The 21,721-nt window shown below is 56.6% G+C and overlaps 2 protein-coding genes across 10 annotated transcripts in view; one reads left to right on the forward strand and one right to left on the reverse strand.

The window, feature by feature from the left end:
• The window catches only part of PLEKHG3 (pleckstrin homology and RhoGEF domain containing G3), a 39,542-nt gene extending 24,260 nt beyond the window's left edge, over nt 1-15,282 (forward strand). For 3 of the 8 annotated variants that reach the window (XM_032482188.1, XM_032482189.1, XM_032482190.1), the window contains 18 exons: nt 617-985; nt 2,050-2,147; nt 3,338-3,407; nt 3,697-3,743; nt 3,852-4,002; nt 4,093-4,224; nt 4,473-4,655; nt 4,864-4,956; nt 5,236-5,322; nt 5,581-5,614; nt 5,959-6,051; nt 8,226-8,315; nt 8,723-8,761; nt 9,218-9,234; nt 9,696-10,064; nt 10,529-10,642; nt 12,108-13,491; nt 13,932-15,282. In XM_032482188.1, coding sequence (XP_032338079.1) covers nt 656-985; nt 2,050-2,147; nt 3,338-3,407; nt 3,697-3,743; nt 3,852-4,002; nt 4,093-4,224; nt 4,473-4,655; nt 4,864-4,956; nt 5,236-5,322; nt 5,581-5,614; nt 5,959-6,051; nt 8,226-8,315; nt 8,723-8,761; nt 9,218-9,234; nt 9,696-10,064; nt 10,529-10,642; nt 12,108-13,491; nt 13,932-14,662 — 4,062 coding nt within the window. In that variant the 5' untranslated portion in view covers nt 617-655 and the 3' untranslated portion in view covers nt 14,663-15,282. Of the gene's footprint in view, nt 1-616; nt 986-2,049; nt 2,148-3,337; nt 3,408-3,696; nt 3,744-3,851; nt 4,003-4,092; nt 4,225-4,472; nt 4,656-4,863; nt 4,957-5,235; nt 5,323-5,580; nt 5,615-5,958; nt 6,052-8,225; nt 8,316-8,722; nt 8,762-9,217; nt 9,235-9,695; nt 10,065-10,528; nt 10,643-12,107; nt 13,492-13,931 lie in introns of those variants that run through there. The other 5 variants (XM_032482191.1, XM_032482193.1, XM_032482192.1 and 2 more) reach the window with 5 other exon arrangements.
• A 1,583-nt stretch (nt 15,283-16,865) lies between these two features.
• Nucleotides 16,866-21,721, reverse strand: part of SPTB (spectrin beta, erythrocytic) — a 114,422-nt gene continuing 109,566 nt past the window's right edge. Inside the window, exons 34-36 of one of the 2 annotated variants that reach the window (XM_032482187.1) lie at nt 20,417-20,590; nt 20,084-20,126; nt 16,866-19,937 (exon numbers count right to left, since the gene is read on the reverse strand). In XM_032482187.1, coding sequence (XP_032338078.1) covers nt 19,770-19,937; nt 20,084-20,126; nt 20,417-20,590 — 385 coding nt within the window. In that variant the 3' untranslated portion in view covers nt 16,866-19,769. Of the gene's footprint in view, nt 19,938-20,083; nt 20,258-20,416; nt 20,591-21,721 lie in introns of both variants that reach the window. The other variant, XR_004320747.1, reaches the window with a different exon arrangement.

Raw genomic sequence — 21,721 nt, forward strand, 5'->3', positions numbered from 1 at the left:
CCTGTGCCGGGCACCATGCTCAGAGCTGTACATGTAGCAGGTCACTGCATCCTGCAGGGGCACACCCCTGGGGTAGGTAGATGGTGAGGAGCTGAGGCTCAGTACTTTTGGGGTGCAGAGGGACTGGGCTTCAGATTCCATCAGAAAGCACCCTGACTCCTGCTCTGGCAGGGATGTACTCCGCTTTTCCGGGGCCTCAGGTTTCTGAGCCCTTTATTGTTCCTGGATGTGGTCCAGCTTTCCTCCGTCCTGGGAAGGATGGAGGTGGAGCTGTTGGAGTCAGGCAGGAATGTCACTTGGTCATCCTGGAAGATGTTCACAGTCTTGAGGAAAGGGACTTCCTTGAGATTCAGAGATGTTGCTTTTAAAATTGTGATAAAGTACACATAAAATTTACATTTTAATCATTTTTCAGCGTGCAGTGGTATTAAGTAATTCACATTGTGTGCATCCATTGCCACCATCTATCCACAGAACTTTCCTCTTGCAAAACTGAAACTCTGTATCCATTTAACGGTAACTTCCCAGTCCCTCCTCCCCCAGCCCCTGGCAACCACCTGTTTACTTTGTTTCTGCAAGGATTCTCCAGATTTGACCCTTTATCTGTCTCCCCCAGAACCTTCCCGGAGCGCCCCTGCCAGGCAGCGATGCCAGGATGCCTGTCTCTGCCTCCCTCCACCAAGACCAGGAGCGGCCAGTGAGCCTGACCTCCACCACCTCCTCGTCAGGCTCCTCCCGTGACAGCCACGGGGCCATGGAAGAGCCCAGCGGCTCCGAGGCTTCCGCCGAGAATGAGCGGGGCTCCCCACGTAGCCGGTGTCCCCCCAACGGCAACACCTCTAGTGGCTGGCGGAGCATGAGGGGGTCCCTGTCCCCCTTCAGCAGCCGGGCGTCGGTGCACAAGCTCAGCTACCTGGGCCGAGTGGTGCGGGAAATTGTGGAGACGGAGCGCACATACGTGCAGGACCTGCGCAGCATCGTGGAGGTGAGGCTCGCCCCTCGCCCTCTGAGGGACTTTGGAGCTGAGGTTGGGGGGGATGCCTGTCTCCTCTGGGGCTGGGGCTGGCCTCTGGCTTTGGGTGGTCCAGCCCTTGTGCATAAACCTACTTCCACCCTGGAAGGAAAGTTCTCCCTAATGTGTTTGTCTCCAGGACCTGCTTCCCTGAAGTAGTGGAGAGGCCTCACTGCTCCCGCCTCAGGAAGGTGCTGGCTGCTCATGCTGCCATATGACTTAGGGTCTGTCAGTGGCTCAGGGCAGCAGAACTCCCCGCAGATGCCCAGGGGATGGGTACTGCTGTGCTCAGCGGAGGCTGGACCACTCTGGACCCCACCCAGCCTGCGCTCAGATTCCTGCTCTGTTGTTTCCTACATATGGGGCCTGGGGCACCTGTCTAACCCCCGAGCCTCAAGTTCCTCATCTGTAAATCGAAGATGTGGGGCTTTGCAAGGCCACGTAGATGTTTTGTCCTGTGAGGCACACAGGAGGAGATGGCACTGTGGAAGCTGTCTGCCCTCTTTGGGGGAGGTGTATTCATTTCCTGGGCCTGCCTAGCAAATAACAACAGACTGCATGGCTTAAAATGCAGAAGTTATCCTGTCCTGGTTTAGGAGGCCAAAAGTCAAAAATCAAGAAGTTGGCAGGGTTGGTTCCTTCTGGAAGCTCAGAGGGAGATTGCGTTCCAGGGCTGTCTCCTAGCTTCTGGTGGCTGCTGGCAGTCATCCTTGGTGTTCCTTGGCCTGTAGACACATCACCCCCATCTCGACCTCTGCCTTCACATAGCTGTCTCTGTGTCTCTCTGTATCTTTTCCTCTTATAAGGACATCAGTCATTGGATTTAGGGCCCACCCCTAAATCTACATTCTGCGGTTGCAATTGGATATTAATTTTGGGAGGGAACTGTCCAACCCAGTACAGTAGGTGATGTCTGTGCAATTGTGTCACAGCTGTAAAATACAGCACAGAAACGAGGTGTGGCTAGGGGAGGCAGGGGGCAGGGGAACACAGGCTCGTGCCTGGTGGGCTGGGCTCTGATGCCTCTCTCCACACAGGACTACCTCTTGAAGATCATTGATACACCCGGGCTCCTGAACCCGGAGCAAGTCAGTGCCCTCTTTGGAAACATAGAAAACATCTACGCACTGAACAGGTACGGAGCGGGCCTGACACACGTTCACTGTGTTCTACCTGCGAGGCCCATCTCGGGGCCTCGGGAGGAGCCCTGGGTGTCCCTGGTCTCCTGGGCTGTGACACGTGGGGCCCAGGGCCTTATCTCTGAGGGTGGGGAAGTGTGTTCTGTCCCTGTACAGAGCTGTAGTTAGCTCCCTGCAGGAGAGAGGGCCTGTGGGACCATGTGCCCTGGGGCCAATGTGCTTCCTGTCCGGCAGGGGAGATCATCTGAGGCCACATCTGTGTTGGGTCCCCTAGGGGACTGCTGGACCCTTGCACGTGATGCTCTTCCCTCTGTCCTTTTGTGACCCCTTGTCCCTCTCATTTTCGTCCCCCATGTGCAAATCTCTTCATTTTTTCTCCACCTTCCCACTGATTCAGCAGGAAATCGGGGCTCCCTGGACGTGATCTGACCCATTAGGGGAACACGCAAACCAGGCAAGATATGATGGGGGAGGCTGAGAAAGGCTAGTGAGGGGCTGCTTCAGGGCAAAGGAGCTCCGTAAAGATCACACATGAGTGTGCTGCAGGGGCCTCCAGCTCTCCAGGGACTGGGAGAAGCAGAGCTTCAGGAGACAGTGTTGATAGGACAGGAGGAACCTTACCCCAGGCCCCTTAAGGTGGGGAGAGGGAGTTCCTGCTGGGCAAGCTGGAGAAGTCTGGGAGTGCAGACAGAGGTGTGATTTAGGCCAGAGGGTAGGGGGCCTGCGCAAAGAGGAGCACAGGATGGGGAGGCAGTGAGGGAACCATTTCTAGGGTTTCCTATAGTGCCCCATCTAAGAACAAGCAGTGCTGGGATTCTCCCTGTCTCTGCCCATCTCCTGCATCCTTCTGACCAGGGATCTTGGTCCCTTTGCAAGTTCCCTCTCCTTCCCCCTTTAATCTGCTCTTGTGTGTTTGACTCCTTCTGCCTGCAGAGGAGCTGTGTCCTTTCCTGAGGTGGGTACTGGTGTCCCTTCTCCCTCTCCTGCTTACAGAGCACGTGGCTCTCCTTTGCCCTCCATCTTTATGGTGGTGCTGAATACCTTCTGTGGTTGCTGCCCCAGGTGGGGCTCGCTGACACTAGGGCTGCCCTGTGTCTAGGCACCAGGAGGTTGGGGAAGGGGTTTGTCGGTGGCTGTGGAGGCTGCTAGTGGTCTGCGGTCTGATGACCACTCTCCTCTCACCCAGCCAGCTCCTCAGAGACTTAGACAGCTGCAATAGTGACCCTGTGGCTGTGGCCAGCTGCTTTGTGGAAAGGGTAAGAAGGGGAAAGGGCTGATGGTATCCTGCCCCTATCCCGTCTTGCTGGGGGGCCCCTCTCCAGGGGAAGTGCCGAGTGCCCTGCCTGGAATGGAAAGGGTGAGGTGGAGCCAGGGGCTGCTGGGTGGATGGCATATCTGACACAGATCGGCACAAAGATAGATCTGTAGATGCCTGGGGAAAGGGGAGCAGAGTGTGCTCTGGGGCCAAGAGCATGTCTTTAGTATACCCAGGTTTACAGTTAAATGTGAGTCTCCTCACAAACACTATTTTTGGTCTTTCCTTAGAGCCAAGAGTTTGATATCTACACCCAGTATTGCAACAACTACCCTAAGTGAGTAATTGGGGTGGAGAGGGGAGGCAGAGCCATTTGGCGAGTCCAGAGCACCCCTCCTCCCCATCAAGGCCTTCCCATGGTGACGGCCCCTTCCCCCTCTCCCAGCTCAGTGGCCGCCCTGACCGAGTGCATGCAGGACAAGCAGCAGGCCAAGTTCTTTCGGGACCGTCAGGAGCTGCTGCAGCACTCGCTGCCCCTGGGCTCCTACCTCCTGAAGCCGGTCCAGCGCATCCTCAAGTACCACCTGCTACTCCAGGTAACCCAAGGGTCCTCCCAAGTACATGGGGGCTGGGGGAGGGACAGGGCCCTTGAGTCTGGGCTGCCTAAGCCCCTGTTTCCCTCACAGGAGATCGCCAAACATTTTGACGAGGAAGAGGATGGCTTCGAGGTGGTGGAGGATGCCATTGACACCATGACTTGCGTGGCCTGGTACATCAACGACATGAAGAGGAGGCACGAGCATGCGGTCCGGCTCCAGGTGCCCCGGGGCTGGGGAGGTGGAGGGGCAGGCAGGGATGGGGTGGGGCTGGGAAGGGGAGATGCTGCTACCGCCCTGCTGGGGCGAGCTGAGGGGTGGTGTCTGTGGGCTTCTCCGGGGTGGAGGGGGGGCAGTCCTTGTGGCAGCATGTCTCTGGGGGACATAGGCAGTGTCTCCTGGGGCCCTGTGTGGTCCCCAGCAGGATCACGAGCAGCCTGACCCTGGGGGTCGGGGCGTCTCTGCTGCAGGAGATTCAGTCTCTGCTCATCAACTGGAAGGGGCCGGACCTGACCACCTATGGGGAGCTCGTCCTGGAGGGCACGTTCCGCGTGCACCGTGTGCGCAATGAGAAGACCTTCTTCCTCTTTGACAAAGCGCTGCTCATCACCAAGAAGCGAGGCGACCACTTTGTCTACAAGGGTCACATCCCGGTAACCAGGCCACTGCCGTCTCCTCTGCCTCCTTCCCACCTTCGTAATGGGCCAGGCATCACTCCGTGCCCTCTTCACTGGGCCTGGCGTCGGTGTGGATGCATCTCCACTCTTCTGAGATTACTCCTTCCCAGACGGTCTTGAGGGGTTGGGGCCCCAGGTCAGCTCCCCTCCCCCGGCGCTTGACTCCCCTCTCCCTCTGCCCCAGTGCTCCTCCCTGATGCTGATCGAAAGCACCAGAGAATCCCTGTGCTTCACCGTCACCCACTACAAGCACAGCAAGCAGCAGTACAACATCCAGGTGAGGGGCGGCCGGGGCGTGGGCCGGGGCCAGAGCCTGCCCCCTCCACCCAGCCACGCGAGCCTCAGAGTCTCCCTCTGGAAGGTAGAGGTCACTGTGGGTGCCTCTCAGGCTTGTGCTGAGGAGTCCAGGTAACCTCACAGAACCCTCAGCACAGGCCCTCTTTCCACTTCTGCCCATCTCCCCACCTAACCCTCCCCGGCGGGACCCCAGCCCACACTGGATGGCTTCAGGCCTGTCACGATAACCCCTGACTCCCTCTCCCTTGCATCTTCGCAGGCCAGAACAGTGGAGGAGAAACGGAGCTGGACTCACCACATCAAGAGGCTCATCCTGGAGAATCACCATACCACCATCCCCCAGAAGGTGAGTTCCCTGGGGGTCCCCACCCCTGACTCCCAACCGTGTATAGAGAGAGAGTGTCCCTCAGAGCCGGCTCCGGGGGTACATGGGGCCTCACCTTCCCGATGTTGGCTCTCCTGGACAATGGGGTCAGGCCAGCAGATGCCGTGGGCCTCAGTGCAGCACCGTGAGGTGTCCCGGTGTAGCAAGAGTGAGTTTGTGGGCTGAGGGAGAAATAGCACATAGCACGGTGGTAACTAGGTGGGTTTCCTTCCCTTCCAGGCCAAAGAAGCCATCTTGGAAATGGATTCCTATTGTAAGTGCACCCTTTCTGCCTGCTTTGTCCCGAATGGTGCACATCTCTAGGTCAGACTGTATCCCGGGGAAGCTTTGCCTGATACTACATCCCAGGGAGCAGGGAGGATGGGGAGGCTCCTTTTGTCAAGGTTGGGGATCAGCTGCAAGATTAGGGGCTCAGTGCTGCTGATGGGTGGGACTCTGCCTGGTGCTTCCAGGTGGAAGAGGACAGAAGAGGAGGGAGTTCTGGAAGCTTCTGGCCCCTGGAGCTGGGCAAAGCAGCAGAGGTGTTGTTGGCAGTGGGCAGAGACCACACTAAGGCCAGTGGTAACCCCAAAACCTGATTGTCTCTCTTGGGTGCAGACCCCAATCGGTACCGGCACAGCCCAGAGCGCCTGAAGAAGGCCTCCCAGGACGAAGTGTCCGCCCATGTGAACCAGGGGCGCCGGCAGTCTGGTAAGGCAGGGCTGCGTGGGCAGTGAGGCCTCTTCACAGGACCCGTGACCGGGGGCCGGGGTGGGGGGAACCTTTAGCAGCATTTGGGGCTGGCTCTCACCTCCCCAGGAGGGAGGGTCTGGATGTGTCAGGAGCATCCTGCCCTCCACCAGGCACCTCTGGGCCCTTCCTGCTCATCCAGGGCTGGTCAGCCCGCCTTTTCCAAGGCCCAAGGAATACTTGTTCCAGCCACCCCTTTTTAGCTCCCCTGTGATCCAAACCTCCCTCCTTTGCCACTGGAAACACTGGGAGTCAGCCAGAGTAATATTTGGACGTCATGGATGGTCCTCAGCTCAGTTCTGGAACAGAGCAGAGGCAGGTCGTTGGGAAAACGAATTAGACTTCAAGTGGCACCAAATGCAGACAGGAAATATTTACTTTGGGCCTCTGGAAAATGTTCTGTTTTCCTCTCCCGGGTTTCCTTCCATGACTAGGCTTGCTCCTATGTACTTGGAGATATTAGAATGAATCGTCTATTGAAAAGCAAAAACTTTGCTTTTATTCTCGGCTCTCGTGGTGATGAGTGTATGTGTTTTCTATGTTGGTTTTTACCCTCCCCTTCAGTCCAGGGCCCAGGGATGGATTTGGCTTTGGCTAGGCACCTGCCAAACATGCACACAAGGTGGGAGTTGGGGTGAGAACTGTCCCAGAGACCCCTAGAGAGGAAGATTCAGGAGTGATGGGAGCTGTGTCCTGGCTGGGATGCCCACAGTTGGGTTTGATTGGCATGACCCACGAGTCCCCTGAACAACCGTGTGGGTTGACGTGGAGGCTTTGGTCTTCTGGAAGACGGAGCTGGGCGGCCTCTGGAAGGTTTTTGTGTTTTTGTTTTGTTTGGTGTTTCTCCTCAGCAAACTTGTCATGGTTGCAAAAGTTCTACGGTGCCATGTGTTAGAAACCTCAAATTTGGGATGTTACTTCCTGAGTCTCTGGCCCTCTTGTTTCCCTTTCCTTTCTTTCTCCTGTAATTCTCCCGTCCCTCTAGCATTCCCCCTTAACTTGCCATGGCTTCGAATTGGAAGTTTCTGACACGTGGAAGTGTTCAGTAAGTGACGGTGGTGGTGGTGGTGGTGGTGGTGGTGATACCACCGGTCAGCTTCAGCATTCACCCTGCGGCAAGCAGGGCACTTAGGACATAAACAGTTTCAGAGCGCAAGTTTCCACAAGGCTGAGATTTTAATAAACACTGAACAGTTGGATATTGTTTGTTTTCGTATTTTAGTTTTAACCGTTATGAAATAGACGTCTCTCTAAAACGTGCTTCATACTCTTGAGCCTTTTAAAGTAGAGGAGGCTGACTCAGTTGAACTTTTCCCTTTCTGGAGTCGGTGCAGCAGCAGTGTCTTTGTGGTGTGTGAGCAGCCTGATTCCCCGGGGCCTCTGGGGGAGGTGGGGCTGCGGGTTGCCAGAGAGACAGCCGGCACTGAGGTGTTGTGTCCATCTTTCCACTGAAGAGTGTTCCTTCTCATCAATCATAGTGTGTTTTTCTGTAGTAGCCCTTTCTTCTTCCCTCTTCCGTTAGAAATTAACTGATTGAAATGTGTGAGAACTGTGTGTAAGGCAGGCCAGGAGGTCGCTGAGAGGGAGGACTCGGACCACTGTGCATCTTTAGTGCCTGCTCTCAGCCATCTGCTCTGACCGCCTTTGGGCCTTTTCTGCTTCCCACTTCCAGTGGGCTGGAACGGGCAGATAAGTACACTATATGGATAAGTAAGGTGCTGTTGTCATCATTTGTCACTAATTAAAAATTCTTGACTACAAGCGTTAAAATGAAAGAATAGACATTTTGTATTTTCCGCTATGGAAACAATTTGTCTACTTGCATGAGTGCAGACAGAGTGTGTGTGCCCATGCACATTTCAGTGGAAAAGAAATGTTCTTCAGTATGCGCTCCTGTCCAGGAACAGCCGGGAGACCTCTGTAGACTCTCTTTCTGGCTCCAGGTTTCTAGCGGGCCTCCCACTTACTGCAGTTGGTCGAGAACAGATAGGCTAAGGGCAAGGCTCTGGGGAGAAGTTTCTTGAGACATGTCCTCTTATCCCTGCCTCTCTGTCTCAGGTCTGTCCCCAGGAAGGCTGTGGTGCCAGGTGGTGACACCATCAGCCTAATGAATATGTTTTGTATTCTGTCCTCAGAGCCTGGTCAGCCCCCGTACAGCCGGGCAACACTGCCCATCCGGCAGCGAGGCTTCGAGGCGCCAGGCCCTAAGGGCCGTAGGAAGTCGGGTGTGACCTCTGCTTTCCAGCCAGGGTGCTGTGAAGGGGCTTGGCATTGGGTGTAGCTAAGGCGCTGATGTGCTCCGTGCAGGGAAGGTGGGGCTTGAGGTGGAGCCAGGGCCTTCAAGAGAGGCTAGTGGTTTTGAAGAGGGCAGCATGGGGCTATGGCTCCAGAACTGAGGGCCCTGGGTGGCTGTGCTAATGCAGGGGTGATGGGCAGTGCTGCACCTGGGGGCTGGCGGTCACAGCAGTTTCCCAGGGCTGGATGAGAGAGGCCTAGGCCTTAGGGCCATGTGGGGCCTACTGGCGTGGACTTTGAGCTGGTGATGGGCTGGTGGCGCTGCGAGCACGGGACCAGGGCCAGGCACGGCTGTTTCAGGCCTGTGCTGACTCTGCCTGTTCGCTCTCCTCCTCAGAGCCGTCCAGACACCTGCCCAGGCAACTCAGCGAGAAAGGTGAGTGCGTGAAGGGTGGACAGTGGGTCCCTTTAAGGTGAGCTCTAGGGCGGGGGCAGGAAGGTGAAGTAGGTGACCAGCAGGGTGAGGGTGTTGAGGACAGTTCAGAGGGGATTCTACCTCTGTCTCTCCCTGGATGTGGGCCTCGCTCCTTGCTGTCTGGGGAAGGGGCATGAGCTCCCCACCCCCCAACGCTTTGCACCCCGTCTCCTTGTCCTTGGGTGATGACAGGAGTGAGTGACCATGCTGGTCTGCATCCTTGGCTCCTGTTCTGTCAGTCATTCCTTTGAAAGCCTGGAGACTGGGTGAGGGTTCTGGGAGCAGGAGCCCCCATGAGGCCTTTCCCAGGGAGCTCTGGCCTGGAGCCTCTGTAAAGGGGTCTCCTCCTGCCTGCTGATCTCCCCTCCCTCTTCCCTCCTGCTCGCCGTGTGTGGGGACCTGGTGGTGGTGGAGCAGCCAGAGCAGGAATGAAGGTAAGGCCAGGGGCAGAGGGGACTGGCTGGACGGGTTGTGGGGGCACTGCCCGGGTCAGCCCCTATCATCTTCATTTGTTCAACAAACCTGTCAAGCACCTACTGTGCACCAGGCTCTGTCATGAGGGTCGTGGAGATGAATAAGCCGTGGCCCTTGCTCTGGGGACCCTTCTGTACCCTTTTCCTGGAGTGGCTCCCTGGTGGTGGCTGGCCCTGCCTGGATCCTCTCATTTTGCCCTCTCTCTGGGGCAAGGAGGCCTGTCTGCGTCCTGAGTTCCTGACCTGGCCCCAGTCCCAGCTTCTGACCTTGAGAACCCCTCACTCCTCCTTGGAGCCCCGTGGAGCCCAGGGTTTGGCTGTCTAGATGTGGCTTTCTCTGTGAAGCCTCCCGGCCCCAGCTGCTGCAGGAGGAGGGGGGCTGCCCAGAGGCCTGTCATGAGGGGGACTTGTGCTCTGAACAGCATGAGGGCCTTGCTGGCTCGCTCCTGGACTTCGGGCAGCACCCCTGCGCGTGGGGCCTGCAGTCGGAGGCTGAAGGGGCTGCTGGGCAGGAGCAGGAGGAGGAAGAGGTGGTGGAGGAGGAGGAGGAGGAAGAGCAGGCCTTTCAGGTCTCTCTGGAGGACCTGGAAGGGCATGAAGGCAGCGAGAAGGGGGCCGGGCCAGAGCCCCCAGGCTCGGAGGAGGAGGAGGAGGAGCAGGAGGAGGAGGAGGAGGAGGAGGAGAGCCTGGCAGTGGCGGAGCAGGTAGCCGACTTTGCCAGCTCCCTGCTGGCCGCCCTCCACTGCTGGCACTATCGGGCCAACGCTTTCCTTTTCTCCCGGGGCGCTATGGTGAGGTGTCTCTTTGATCTCCCCTCCTCCTTGCATGTCCCCTGGCACGTGCATGCCCATCCGAGAGTCCCCTCCCCTACCCTTCCACCCCTCTGTCCTTGTTCCTTTACTCCTGTCATCAGCACTTCTTAACCCCTCGCTCGCTGTCATGCCCTGGTGAGCCCCTGGCATGCGCTGTTCCAGTACTGGGTGCTAACCAGCATACTACTCTATGAGCATGACTAATGGGGTGGGAGTGTGGGGAAGGGGAGAAGCTGGCACACAGCAGGGTTGCATGCCTGGCAGGGGTTTCTGAGTCTTCAGACCTGGTAGTTCAGGCTGATTCTGGAATGACTCAGGTCAAAGGCTGGATCTCAATGCAGCCCAGCCCCCCTGGGGCTCAGGGGGTGCTGCCAGGGTTGGGACGCAGAAGGGACCAGCTCCCAATTGTCTGGGAGCTAATGACTGCCCTCTGCTTGCTGCAGGGGAAGGGGCGCAGGGATTCTGAAGGCCCCAAGAGCTGCAGAAGGCCCGGCAGCCGGTCTCCACCCACCTCTGAGAAGTGCATGAGCTTTGAGTCAGTCTCTTCCCTGCCGGAGGTGAGTGGGCAGCAGGCGGAAGGGGGATGGTGCGCAAATGCCTGAGCCCAGACCTCCAGGTCTGCAGGTGGGGCTTTCAGGCTTGGGTTCTTTCGTTGGGCCCATGGGGACAGGGAGTCCCCATTCCCCAGGACTTCACATCCTCAGGAAGCCTGTCTGGCCTATGGGCGCATGGCTTGATGACAGACAGCCTCTTACTATGAATTAGAAAAAGGTGTTTCTTCCTTTGGACAGATGCAGTCTCTTACCAAGGGGCACAGTTAGTGGAAATGACCAGATCTTAGGTCCCCTTGGCCAGGTCTCCTTGCATAGAGCATAATACCCTGCCCGCGTGCCAGACGTTTAAGTCATGCCTGCCCCACCCGGCAGAGGAGTAGGGTATTGATATCTAGTGGACACCTCCTACACGTCTGGCGTTTTATTTCTTCTATTCCCTGCACCAGCTCTCCCAGGGAGAAAGGGGTTCCAAGAGGTTAAGTGACATGCCTACCATTGGGCAGCTTCTGAGGGGCAGAGCTCATATTAGACTTGGATCTGTGACTGGGAAGCCTGCACTCTCCTTCCCACCACCCCCACTTCATTTCAACATGCAGTCAGTATTAAAGGCTATAAAGAAGGTATTCTGTACTTCGGTGGTATGAAGTTTTTGCAACCTGGACTAGCCGCGTTTCAGGTGCCCAGAAGCTACGTGTGGCTAGAGGCCCCAGCTCCTGGGTCCCACTCTGCACATCCTAGACTAGAATGATTGGAATCAGGTCTGATTCCTCAGACTATAGTGGTGTCTTATCTTTCCCCTGAAAACCCTTCTGGAAAGCTGCCATGGCCAGCCTTATGATTCAAATGACCTTCGAGGTGGTCAAGAGGGAGCTGTCAAATTCGCTTCTGTTCCCGCCATCTGCTGGGCTCAGGCCGGGTCGTGCATGGGTGAAGGCTGGCTAGTAGGAGGCAAATTCCCACCTTTACCCTCTGGCAGGATTCCAGCACATGGTCCTCTTGCCCTCTGAACACTGACCCACACGGGAGGCCCCGGCCCCTCAGGAAGTTGGAATGGCCTTTCATGTTACTCAGGCCTGGGTCTCAACCCAGGACCACCCCATGTGGGGAGCCTCTAGGGCTGGAAGGAGCTGCCTTACCACCAGAAAGTGTCCTGGTGCTGTGTCTCTGACCCCATGTTGGAGAGGTACCACCACTCTATCCCATCTGTGTTCCTAGAATTTTCCTTGGGTTTGAGGACATGGGCCTAGCATCCCAACTGCAGAGTGACTAAGGGACATCATCACGTTCCTCTCCTTAGGGACCTCCTTGCTGCCCCTTCTTGAGTCGCGCTTGTTTTGATTGCCTTTGGTCGTAAACTGCAGCCCCTGCTCAGTAGGCTTTGAGCAGGCCGTGCTCGCCTTGCACCCTACCCCTCCTCGGGTCCCTTGAGGGAGGTTTTTGGCTCATAGGAGCCTTTGTGCTGTCCTAGGTTGAGCCAGACCCTGAGTCTGGGACGGAGCAGGAGGTGTTTGCTGCCGTGGAAGGTCCCAGCACCGAGGACACAGACACAGAGGCTCCAGAAGTCCTGGAAATGGAGCTTGATGCCCACCAGCTGCTGCTGGGGCTGGACCCCCCAGGTGACATGGTGGACTTCATGGTGGCTGAGAGCACAGAGGACCCTAAGGCCCTGAGCAGTGAAGATGAGGAAGAGGAGATAGAGGTCTCCCACGAGCCTGAGAGCCTCCTACCGCCCTCCGTGCTGGACCAGGCCAGCGTCATTGCCGAGCGGTTTGTCAGCAGCTTTTCTCGGCGGAGCAGCCTGGCACAGGAGGACGGCAGGTCCAGTGGATTCGGGACCCCAAGGCTGACCAGCCGGAGCAACAGTGTGCTCAGCCTAGTGGACAGCGAGAAAGGCCCGGCCCCACATGGCAGCACCACAGACCCTGGCTCTCAGCTCCCTGTAGAAGTGGACACCAGTGTGGGGGTGGCTGCAGAGAGTGAACCTTCTGCCAATGGGGCAGAATCCCCAAGCCCAGTCTACCCAGCGGAGCCAGACAGGTCTTCCTGTAAGAAGGAATCGAAGCTTTCTTCCCGAGACCGGCTGTTGCTAGACAAAATCAAGAGCTACTACGAAAATGCAGAGCACCAGGACGCAGGCTTTAGCGTCAGGCGCCGGGAGAGCCTCTCTTTCATCCCTAAAGGGCTGGTGAGAAACTCAGTCTCCAGGATTAACAGCCTTCCCAGGCCAGACCCAGTGCCCGTGGCTCCGCTGGGGCATAAGAGACAAGGGGGCTCCCGGGCAGCCTCGTGGGCTCTCTTTGACCTCCCAGGACCAGGCCAGGCGGGTGCTGGAGACTCAGCTCCCATCACAGATGCTGAGTTCCGCCCGTCTTCGGAAATTGTGAAGATCTGGGAGGGAATGGAATCTCCCAAGGGGAGCCCTCCGAAGGGGCCAGTCCAAGGCCAGGCCAATGGCTTTGACCTGCATGAGCCCCTCTTCATCCTGGAGGAACATGAGCTGGGGGCCATCACTGAGGAGTCGACTGCTGCCTCGCCAGACAGTGCCTCCCCCACTGAGCACCCCAGCCCGGCCCACCTGGCCCGGGAGTTGAAGGAGCTGGTGAAGGAGCTGAGCAGCAGTGCCCAGGGGGAGCTGGTGACCCCACTACACCCCCGCATCTTGCAGCTTTCCCATGTGATGGACGGCCCTGTAAGTGAGCGAGTCAAGAACAAAGTCTACCAGCTGGCCCGCCAGTACAGCCTCCGGATCAAGAGCAAGTCAGTGGCAGCCAGGCCATTGCTGCAGTGGGAAAAGGTGGCTCCCACCATCCCCCACCTGCAGGAGGAGGCTGAAGCACCAGCAACTGGCCAAGGTATGATAATGCGGGTGGGGCAGGGGCCCTTCCCGCAAGTCTGGGACTGGAGGGCCTTTTAGAAGCCAGGTGGCTTCTGGGAAAGTGACCCTTAAAGAACCTCTGCCAAAAAAGAGGGCTGGGGTGAGCCTTAGAGCTGCTCCAAGACCTTTCTGTGGAGCAGAGACCTTTGTAGGAAATGGGGCTATGGTCCTTTCTTTTTCAGGACAGCAGAAGCTGTCGTCTCTTCCTTTGACACCCATCCTTCGTCCCTGCCTTTTTTCATTCTTCCCATTTCTCTCTCATAAGGGGGTCGTGGGTGGTAAATGAGATTTTTCTTCTGTTACACCCTAAACCCCGACAATCAGCCTTGCCCGGAAGGGCAGTTGAAGCCAGTTCAGAGTCTTCCCATCCTCCCCTCGCTTCCCACAGTGATGCAGGCAGCCCCTCTCTCCTCACAGGTAAGAGGAAGCTGGTGCTGTCTCTCTTCAACCATGAGCAGCCCACGGCCCTGGAGCACAGCCCGCCCAAGTCCGGCTCTGCCCAGGAGACGTCGCCACGACATTTCTCCTTCAGCCCCTCAGCTGCTAGCCCGAAGACCACCGCGCCTGGGTCCTGGCCCTCCCCCCGAAGCCCCTTTGACATGGAGACCTTCAATTGGCCCGACGTGCGGGAGCTCTGCTCCAAGTACACCTCCCATGATGAGGCGCTCCAGGCCAAGGGCGGCCGGCCCCGCAGCCTGCCCGTCAACCGGAGCCGCTCGCTGCCGGAGAACATGATGGAGCCGCCTCTGTCAGGCAGAGTGGGCCGTTGCTGCAGCCTGAAAGCCAAGAGGGGCCCAGTGGGCCCAGAGGCCGCTCAGCCCCAGCCTCTGGGGGGGCCACCCTCAAGGGGGTCGGATGGGGAGGAGGCCCTGTATGTCACCGCAGACCTCACCCTGGAGGACAACCGGCGAGTGATTGTCATGGAGAAGGGGCCGCGGCCCAGCCCGGCTGTGGGACTGGAGGCAACCAGCAGGCAGGGACCAAGCTCACCAGCAGCTGTGGAGGGGCAGAGGCAGGGTCAGAAGTTCCAGGAATCTGCAGAGAATCGGCCTAAGGAAGAGGGTCCCAGGGACCCTGCGGACCCAAGCCAGCAGGGTAGAGTGAGGAGCCTGAGAGAGAGATTCCAAGCCTTGAACTCCGTAGGTTGACTCTGAGTCCTGGAGGAGGGAGCAGCCGTGCTGGGGGATGAGGAACTTTGGCATCCTTGCCCGTAGCCAGGGCTCCCTGCTCACCTGAGCCCTGCCCGGGGCCCTCAGAAAGGCCGCCCCTGGGAGAGTGCCCTGGTGTACCTAGCAAGTGTCTTCATCTGCTGTGAACATGCCGGTGACTTTCCACAGGCCCAGACAAGCCCTTTTTCCCTCTGAGGCCAGTGTAGCCACTTCCCTTGTATATAGTTCTTCTCTGGTAAGAAGCCAAATATTTCAGCTCACTTCTTCCCAGGGAGAGCAAGCCCTGCTCAGGCCAGCCAGACTGAGGGCCTGACCATGGGACACACGGGAAGGTGGCCTGGGGAGGCTTTGCTCTTCAACTGTGCCTTTTCTTAGGATCCAGGCAGGAATGAGGCCCATAATTTATTGCTTTCCATCCTGTGGTGTGTTAGTGTGCTCGCCTGTGTGTGTGTTCTGTTGTTGAGTCCCTGCCTGGGAAGAATGTCGTGGACTCCATTCAGGTACTTCTGTGGGTTGCCTCGCTGGCCCCTGTGGTTGTCGCTAATGTATACACATTTCATTATTTGCCAATGGTGTAATAACCACTGCTGACCAACCGACCTGTGTGTGGCCTCCTTCCTGGGGTCTGGCTGGGTTAAGGTGAGATTGTGCCCAGGGCCTGTCTTAGGGGGGCGGGGCGTGGGCTTGTTGCTTCCACACTCACTCCTTTGCATCCATGCTCATGAAGCACATGGCACCAGGTGCTGGTGCAGGGAAGCTGGGGCAGCAGGATGTGTGGGAGGGAACTTGCTCTCTGCTACTTCTACTGCCATGGACTTATGTTTGCTCATAGTCTGGCGTCCTGTCTGGGGTGGGGTCGGGGGCTCCATGCTAGCCTTTAGCTCTTTTCCCCAAGGGCCAAAGTTGGATTGAAAGGGGTGGTGGTGGTGGAGGAACATTTTTCTAACAGGCAGACGTTTCCATGTCTGGTGCCTTTTATTTTTTTCTCCTTCTCTAGTTTCCAGGAGACATTTCCTAGGAGGCATGGATTCTAAACTTGGAACCTAGAGATGTCTTTGATGGGTTCCAGTATTGGGTGAGGAAGGCAAGTGCATTTTTTCTGGGATGAACGCTCAGTCTTCATCCCTTCCTCAAAAATGTCTTTGATTCAAAAGGGGTAGGAATGCCTTCCTATTTCTAACTGGGTTTTTTGCCCCCTTTCCTCGGTGGACCAGCCTTGTTTTGCCTTGCTTTGCCTTGCTTCTTCTGGCTGGGGCCTGGGAGGGGTGGGGCTGCAGGGCCAGGTGGTAGAGCTCTCCTGCAGGTGTTCCTACAGGCCAGGGCCCTGTGAGTCTTCTGATCTAGGAGGGCAGACTTAGCCTGAAGGTGGGTCTGCTGAGTCTCATGAGGCCACGGGAAGATCAGAGGCAAATGGAGGCCTTTCCTGAGCAGAGCAGGCAGAGCAGGGCTAGTCCAGCTGCTCTGTCAGCTGCCCTGAATAGTCTGTGGCCACTTGTACCGACACTGAGGAGAGAGCTGGCTCCTACAAGGCAAATCTCTGGTATGAATGAGTAGCCACAAACACTGGAGTGGGAGTCAGGAGACCCAACCCTGTGTTTAACTAGCTGGGTCACCTAAACGCTTGCTTTGTCCTCCTCTACAAATGGAAGGAGATGGATGAGTTGTTGCTTCTCAAACTCTCAGACTCTTCGAAGTGTGAGGCCTGGGAAGTAGCAGCAAACACCTTCCCCAGGTATGCCTGGGGCCCTCAGACTAGCTCAGTGGTTCTTACCAGCTGCCCGTTAGAATCATCAGGGGAGGGGACTTTTTGGAAAATGCTGATGCCTGGGTTTCATCCACCCAGGCCAATTGAAACTGCCCCCCTGGAGATGAACCCCAGGCATGTGGATTCTGATGTTCATTGAAGACTGAGACCTCTGTCCTGAGCTCCATGGGGAAAACAGCAGGCCCTTGAGATGGATGAATAGCATGAACGAGTGAGCTTTCCTCAGGGTCTCAGGTGAAGCACAGGACCTGGGTGCTGGCAGAGTTGTTCCCCATGAGACTCCAGGAACAAGCCAGAGAATTCGGCTGTCCCTCTGTGTCCATGGTGGTCCTGTGGACACAAGTTCCTGCCTCACTCAGCCAGCCCCCTTTGGCCCAGTTCAAAGAGAAGTAAGGCAGTCAAATAGAAACAGAGAAATTAGGAGCATTATTGATTTATTAGAAAAACTAGTAAATGGGTTTCCTCTGGTGGAAGCACGTTTGAGCAGGTGGAGGACAAGGCCCAGCTGACCCCAGGGCCAGCCCCAGTTTGCATGGTCTGCCCATCAGGGGTGCAGTCCTCTGCAGCCACCTCCTCCCTTGCATCCTCCCTGAGCTTGCTTATCCAAGGAACTGAGCCACGGGGTCCTCTGGATCTCTGCCCCCTCCCACTGAAGGGAGCTGTGAGAGCCAGGATCAGCCTTGGGGACTCTGCTCTCCGATGGGCAGGAAGGAGGACTGGTGTGGCGGGGAAGATGAGCCACCGACAGGCCTCCTGTCATGAGTGCTACTAGTGGGAGGGAAGCCCGAGGGTGCCCCCTCCCCCCCCTCAGTCAGTTGAGGCCAGGGGACAAAGGGGAAGGAGAGAGGGAAGGAGGACCGTCTGACCATGCCCGGAAAGAGCTTCCTCTAAACTGCCCTGGGGAGGAAGCCTGGTATGCTGGTGTGGACTGGAGCTGTGTCAACTTAGTTTTGGGATACTGTTAAAGAAAAGACTGCAAAGTAGAAAATGTAAGCAGGAAAAAAAGAAATCTTGCCAGGGCACCAGGAGCTTAGCCCCCAACACGGCACGGAGTCCCAGAGCTGGGTGCCTGCAGTTTCAGTCCAGTTGGTTGTCTTGGGGCCTATGTGATACGGGAGGGATGTGGGAGGGACTGGCAGTTGATGTGGGTCACATGCAACTGGCTGCCCAGTCTGGGGGCCGGGAAATCCTAGCTCTTCTTTGGGGCCCGTTCATTACTGGGGCTGTGGAATTGCCTGCTGAAATTCCTCACTTTAGGTGCTGCTTTGGCACATGTGGAGGGGAGAGGGTGGCCCCTAGTCTTTTGGCTCCCTAAAGACTGGCCCATGGAAACAGTTGAGGGAAACTCGCCACCATCTGCTCTTCAGCAAGGAACATGCTATCTGCCCTGGAGCAGGACATGCCCTCGGATCACCAGAGGCCTTTACTGCCAGGTGAGTGTCATCACCTCACCGCCTCTTGCCTTGGTTTCCCTAGGTGTAGAAGGAGGCTGGTGAGTGGGATAGATTAGGTTCCCTGTGGATGCACAGAGGGCCATGTAGTTAGATGCAGAGAGGCCAAATGAAGACCCTTGGCTTCAGAGGTGGGACCACCTGCCAGGCTCCATCAGAGAACTTCCCTCCTGTGGTTCTCATCTGCTGAAACGGCCTTCCCCTGAGACGGTGGTGGTGATCTCGAATGCTAAGCGCTCCTGAGGAGGCCTCGTAACTCTGGATGCCTACGCCTGCGGCTTTTACCTGAGCCTCACCCACTTCCGGGGGATCATCTCAGTGTGCTAAGGCTCTTTCCCATGGGGAAGGTGATGGAAACAGCAACTGCAGGCCCAGGGACCTTTGTGGTCTGCCCAGAGAAGGTGCCTGCTCCCGCAACTTGACCCCTCTTTTGGATCTTGCCCCAGTTAAGATGCTGGGCTGGAGCTGTATTGCTTTCAGAGAGTGGTGGAGAAAATCCTTATGGAGCCAGTGGAATCTTCCCTACAGAAATCTGACCTTAGAGCACGGGGAAGGCTATCCCTGGGGATAGAGGTTACAGGGCCCCGTTTGGCTGTGCCTGGGGTAGGGGGTTAGGTACCCATGTAACCCCCCATCCAAGGCTCAAGGCCAGGACCTTTGGGCGAGCTGAGCAAAGGGTGCCATACCTTCATGGCTCTGGCCTCAGCATTTGTCCCAGCTGTCTGGGGGTGGTTACATGGGTGGCAATACCCAGATGTGGCCACATTTGCCACCCCAGGATGACAGGTCATGAGCTTTGCTGTCAGTCCAGCCAGCACCCTCAGATGGTACCAGCTGCAGATAGGACACATTGGGTATTTGGCTTTGGGATGCTCTATGCCAGGTGCTGAGGTGTTTGTCCATCACGTAGCTTGGGACCTGCACTGTCTCCCTAAGGGGCCCTGGGTCTGAGTGGGATATTGCTGGTTTGGCAGCTACTGGGAGTAGGGGAGGGTCCCAGATTGGAGAGGCAGAGCCTCAGGTAGTGTGGAGACCTGTCTGCCTCCTTCCCGCCTGAGCCCTAAACTAACTAGTTTAAAAAGACGGGGCTGGCTTGAGAGCTTACCGATCCTCCCTACAAGTGCTGTGGTGGCAGCGGGAGGCCCCTTGCCCTTAGAACCCATTGACCTTGGAGGAACCCCGTCCCACTTTTGGTGGGAGGAGGCGGGGGGAGGGGCTGCAGTGGCCCCTGAGGTGAGAAGCCCAGTGGGGAGGAGGCTGTGTCCCCTCATCCCCCAGCGGCCCCTGGCCCAGAGCTATATGAAAGCTCCTTCCTCACGCCCCTAAGGGGAACATCAGGCATTTCTAGCGTCCTCTTCCCTTTCCCCTTCCCTGGCTGCGACCAAGTGGGAGGTGACCCCAAGCAAGACTTGCTTTGGGAGTGGGCAGAGTCTAAGGAACCCCGCCAGCCTTCTCCAGCTTGTGCGGGAACGGCGCAGGGGGAGGGGGCTGGGAGAGGAGGGCGTGGGCCTTGGAAAACCGTTCCTGCTCCCAGGCCCGGAGGCCCCGTGGGCGGGCGGAGCTGGGAGCCCTGTCCCGGGAGCCCGCGCTCGCCCTCAGCTGGGCGCCGGGGCTGCGGGGCGGCGGAGGGCGCGGAGGCAGACGTCGGGCCGGGCGGACGAAGGCAGCTATTGCAGTGCAGCGGAGGCCCGGACCCGGCCCGGCGGCTCGGAGCAGGCAGGCGGCAGGCAGCGGGCGGCCGGGCGCAGGCGGGAGGAGGACCCGGCCGAGCTCAAGGCCGACGGCGCCCCAGCCCGGCCAGGGTGGCTGAGGGGGGCGCTCGGCCCCCATGTACCGATGAGCCGGCTTCATCCGCGGGGCGGCCAAGAGGCTACTTCTTTTTGGGGAAGAAGCTGAATCTCTTCTCCTTCTCTTTCTTGCCCAGGCTGGCGTCGGGGCCGGTGCTGGAGGGCAGGGGCAGGCTCTGTGCCTTGACACGGATGCTCTGGGACTCATTGATGGCGGTGCTCACGCCCTGCAGCCAGGACAGCATCTCCTCCTGCAGGGTGGGAGGGTTAGGTCCTGCAAAGCACGGGGTGCCCCTAGGACAACCCCTTCTGAGGAAGCCTTGAGGTCAGGTGGCTTGGGTCTCTTCCACCTGCCCCTTTGTGGGCGGGGGTCTGGGCTAGGAGGCCCTGCACTTACCTCATCCTTGCCGTGGAAGAGCCACTCGCTCCCATTGCTCAGCCTAGGAGGACAAAGGGTTTCCTGCCACGTGGCCACCTCTGGAGCCCTCTGCCTGGGCAGAGGGTAGGCTCTGATCCCACAGCCCCCTGAGCCTTCCCATGACCAGAACCCCGTCAGGCAGCGCAGCACCTTCTGAGAGAGGCAAAAGTCAGGACCACCAGCCTCTTTGATTGAAAAATCCCTGAGGGGCAACTCAGGCCTGGAGCTGGTCACAAACAGTGGGCCTCTGTCCATTCACTTACTGCCAAATCGAGCCAGCAGGGAAGGGACAGTGGTCAGGAGGGGCCTCACCTCAGCTTGAAGACGTGTTTCTTCTTCTTGTAGTTGGCAGCAATCTCACAGATGGCGTGTCTCAGGGCCAGGGGCTCTTCCCCGTGGTAGGGCACCCCCAGAGCCAGGTTCTTGGCATCTTTATAGAAGGTCAGCTCGCTGTTCCTGAGCACACAGTACAGGTTGTTCCAAGACCTGCAAAGATGCAGAGAGGCAGGTCACCTACAGTCCTGATACAGCATCTCTGTAATTAGTTCCTTAAGCTTTTTTCTTTATTACACAAATTTTGCCCTGATAAATAGTAACACATTTTACTGTTAAAAAAATTGGAAATAAATATCATTTGCATGTAATTCCACTACTAAAAGCTAATTATTGTTAACATTTTATGTATTTCCTTCTAGTCTTTTTTATTCACAGCTAAAATTGGATTATATTGTACATTCAATTTGATGTCCTACTTTTTAGTTTAATACTTTATCAAGAGTATTTCCCCATATTCTCAAGTATGTCTTAAAAATAATTTTGAATAGCTATATGATATCCTATCATATAATAATTCCTTTATTCGTGGACCTTTTAATACCAGAAAATTTATCCACAGTTTAAATAGCAAAATGATAAACATTCTTATGCGTAAATCTTTGCCTGTAACTCTGATCTTGTCTTGAGATATATTTCTAGACATAAAATTATTGAGTCTAAGACCAACCATGTAAACAAAGCATTTCCATAGCCACCAGCATGTTTGATTCTCGCTACAGAACTGTAAAGTGAACAGAGCAGGGTTTTGTTTGGGTGGTGGTAATATTTTGTTTTGATGATACATGCCCAAGATATTATACTAGCACTTTTTAAAGAAACGTATTTTTGCAAATCAAGGCTCATCTCAACTGGTCATGTTTGGTGAGAATGGTAAGCTCATAAGCGCAAGTCCTTGAGCTCCTTTTCTGACAAATGGAGAACATTTTGCACTTTCACAGTAATGAGCGCTGAGAAACATTAAGCTCTTTTTCCTCCTCTTCTGCCCTTCTCCCTCCCTCTGGAGAGCAGAAAGATGGAGAACCAGCAGGGCACATAGGGAGGAAGGTTGAAGAGACTACTTGACCCATACAAGGCTGGCTACAGAGCCATTCCACGAAGCCCAGATTCTGACACCAGCTCTGGGGTCTTTCCTCTGGCCCTCACCACCTTCTTTGAGCTTGTAGCCCAAGTAAGGCAGTTGCTAAGGAGGAGCTGGTCTTGGAGTAAAATCCTGCCTTGGACAAGTGACTTAGCCTCTCTGAGACCATTTCCACATCTGGAAAATGGAAACCTCAGTATCAC

The sequence above is a fragment of the Camelus ferus genome, chromosome 6, assembly GCF_009834535.1.
Source record: "Camelus ferus isolate YT-003-E chromosome 6, BCGSAC_Cfer_1.0, whole genome shotgun sequence".
Lineage (NCBI taxonomy): Eukaryota > Metazoa > Chordata > Mammalia > Artiodactyla > Camelidae > Camelus > Camelus ferus.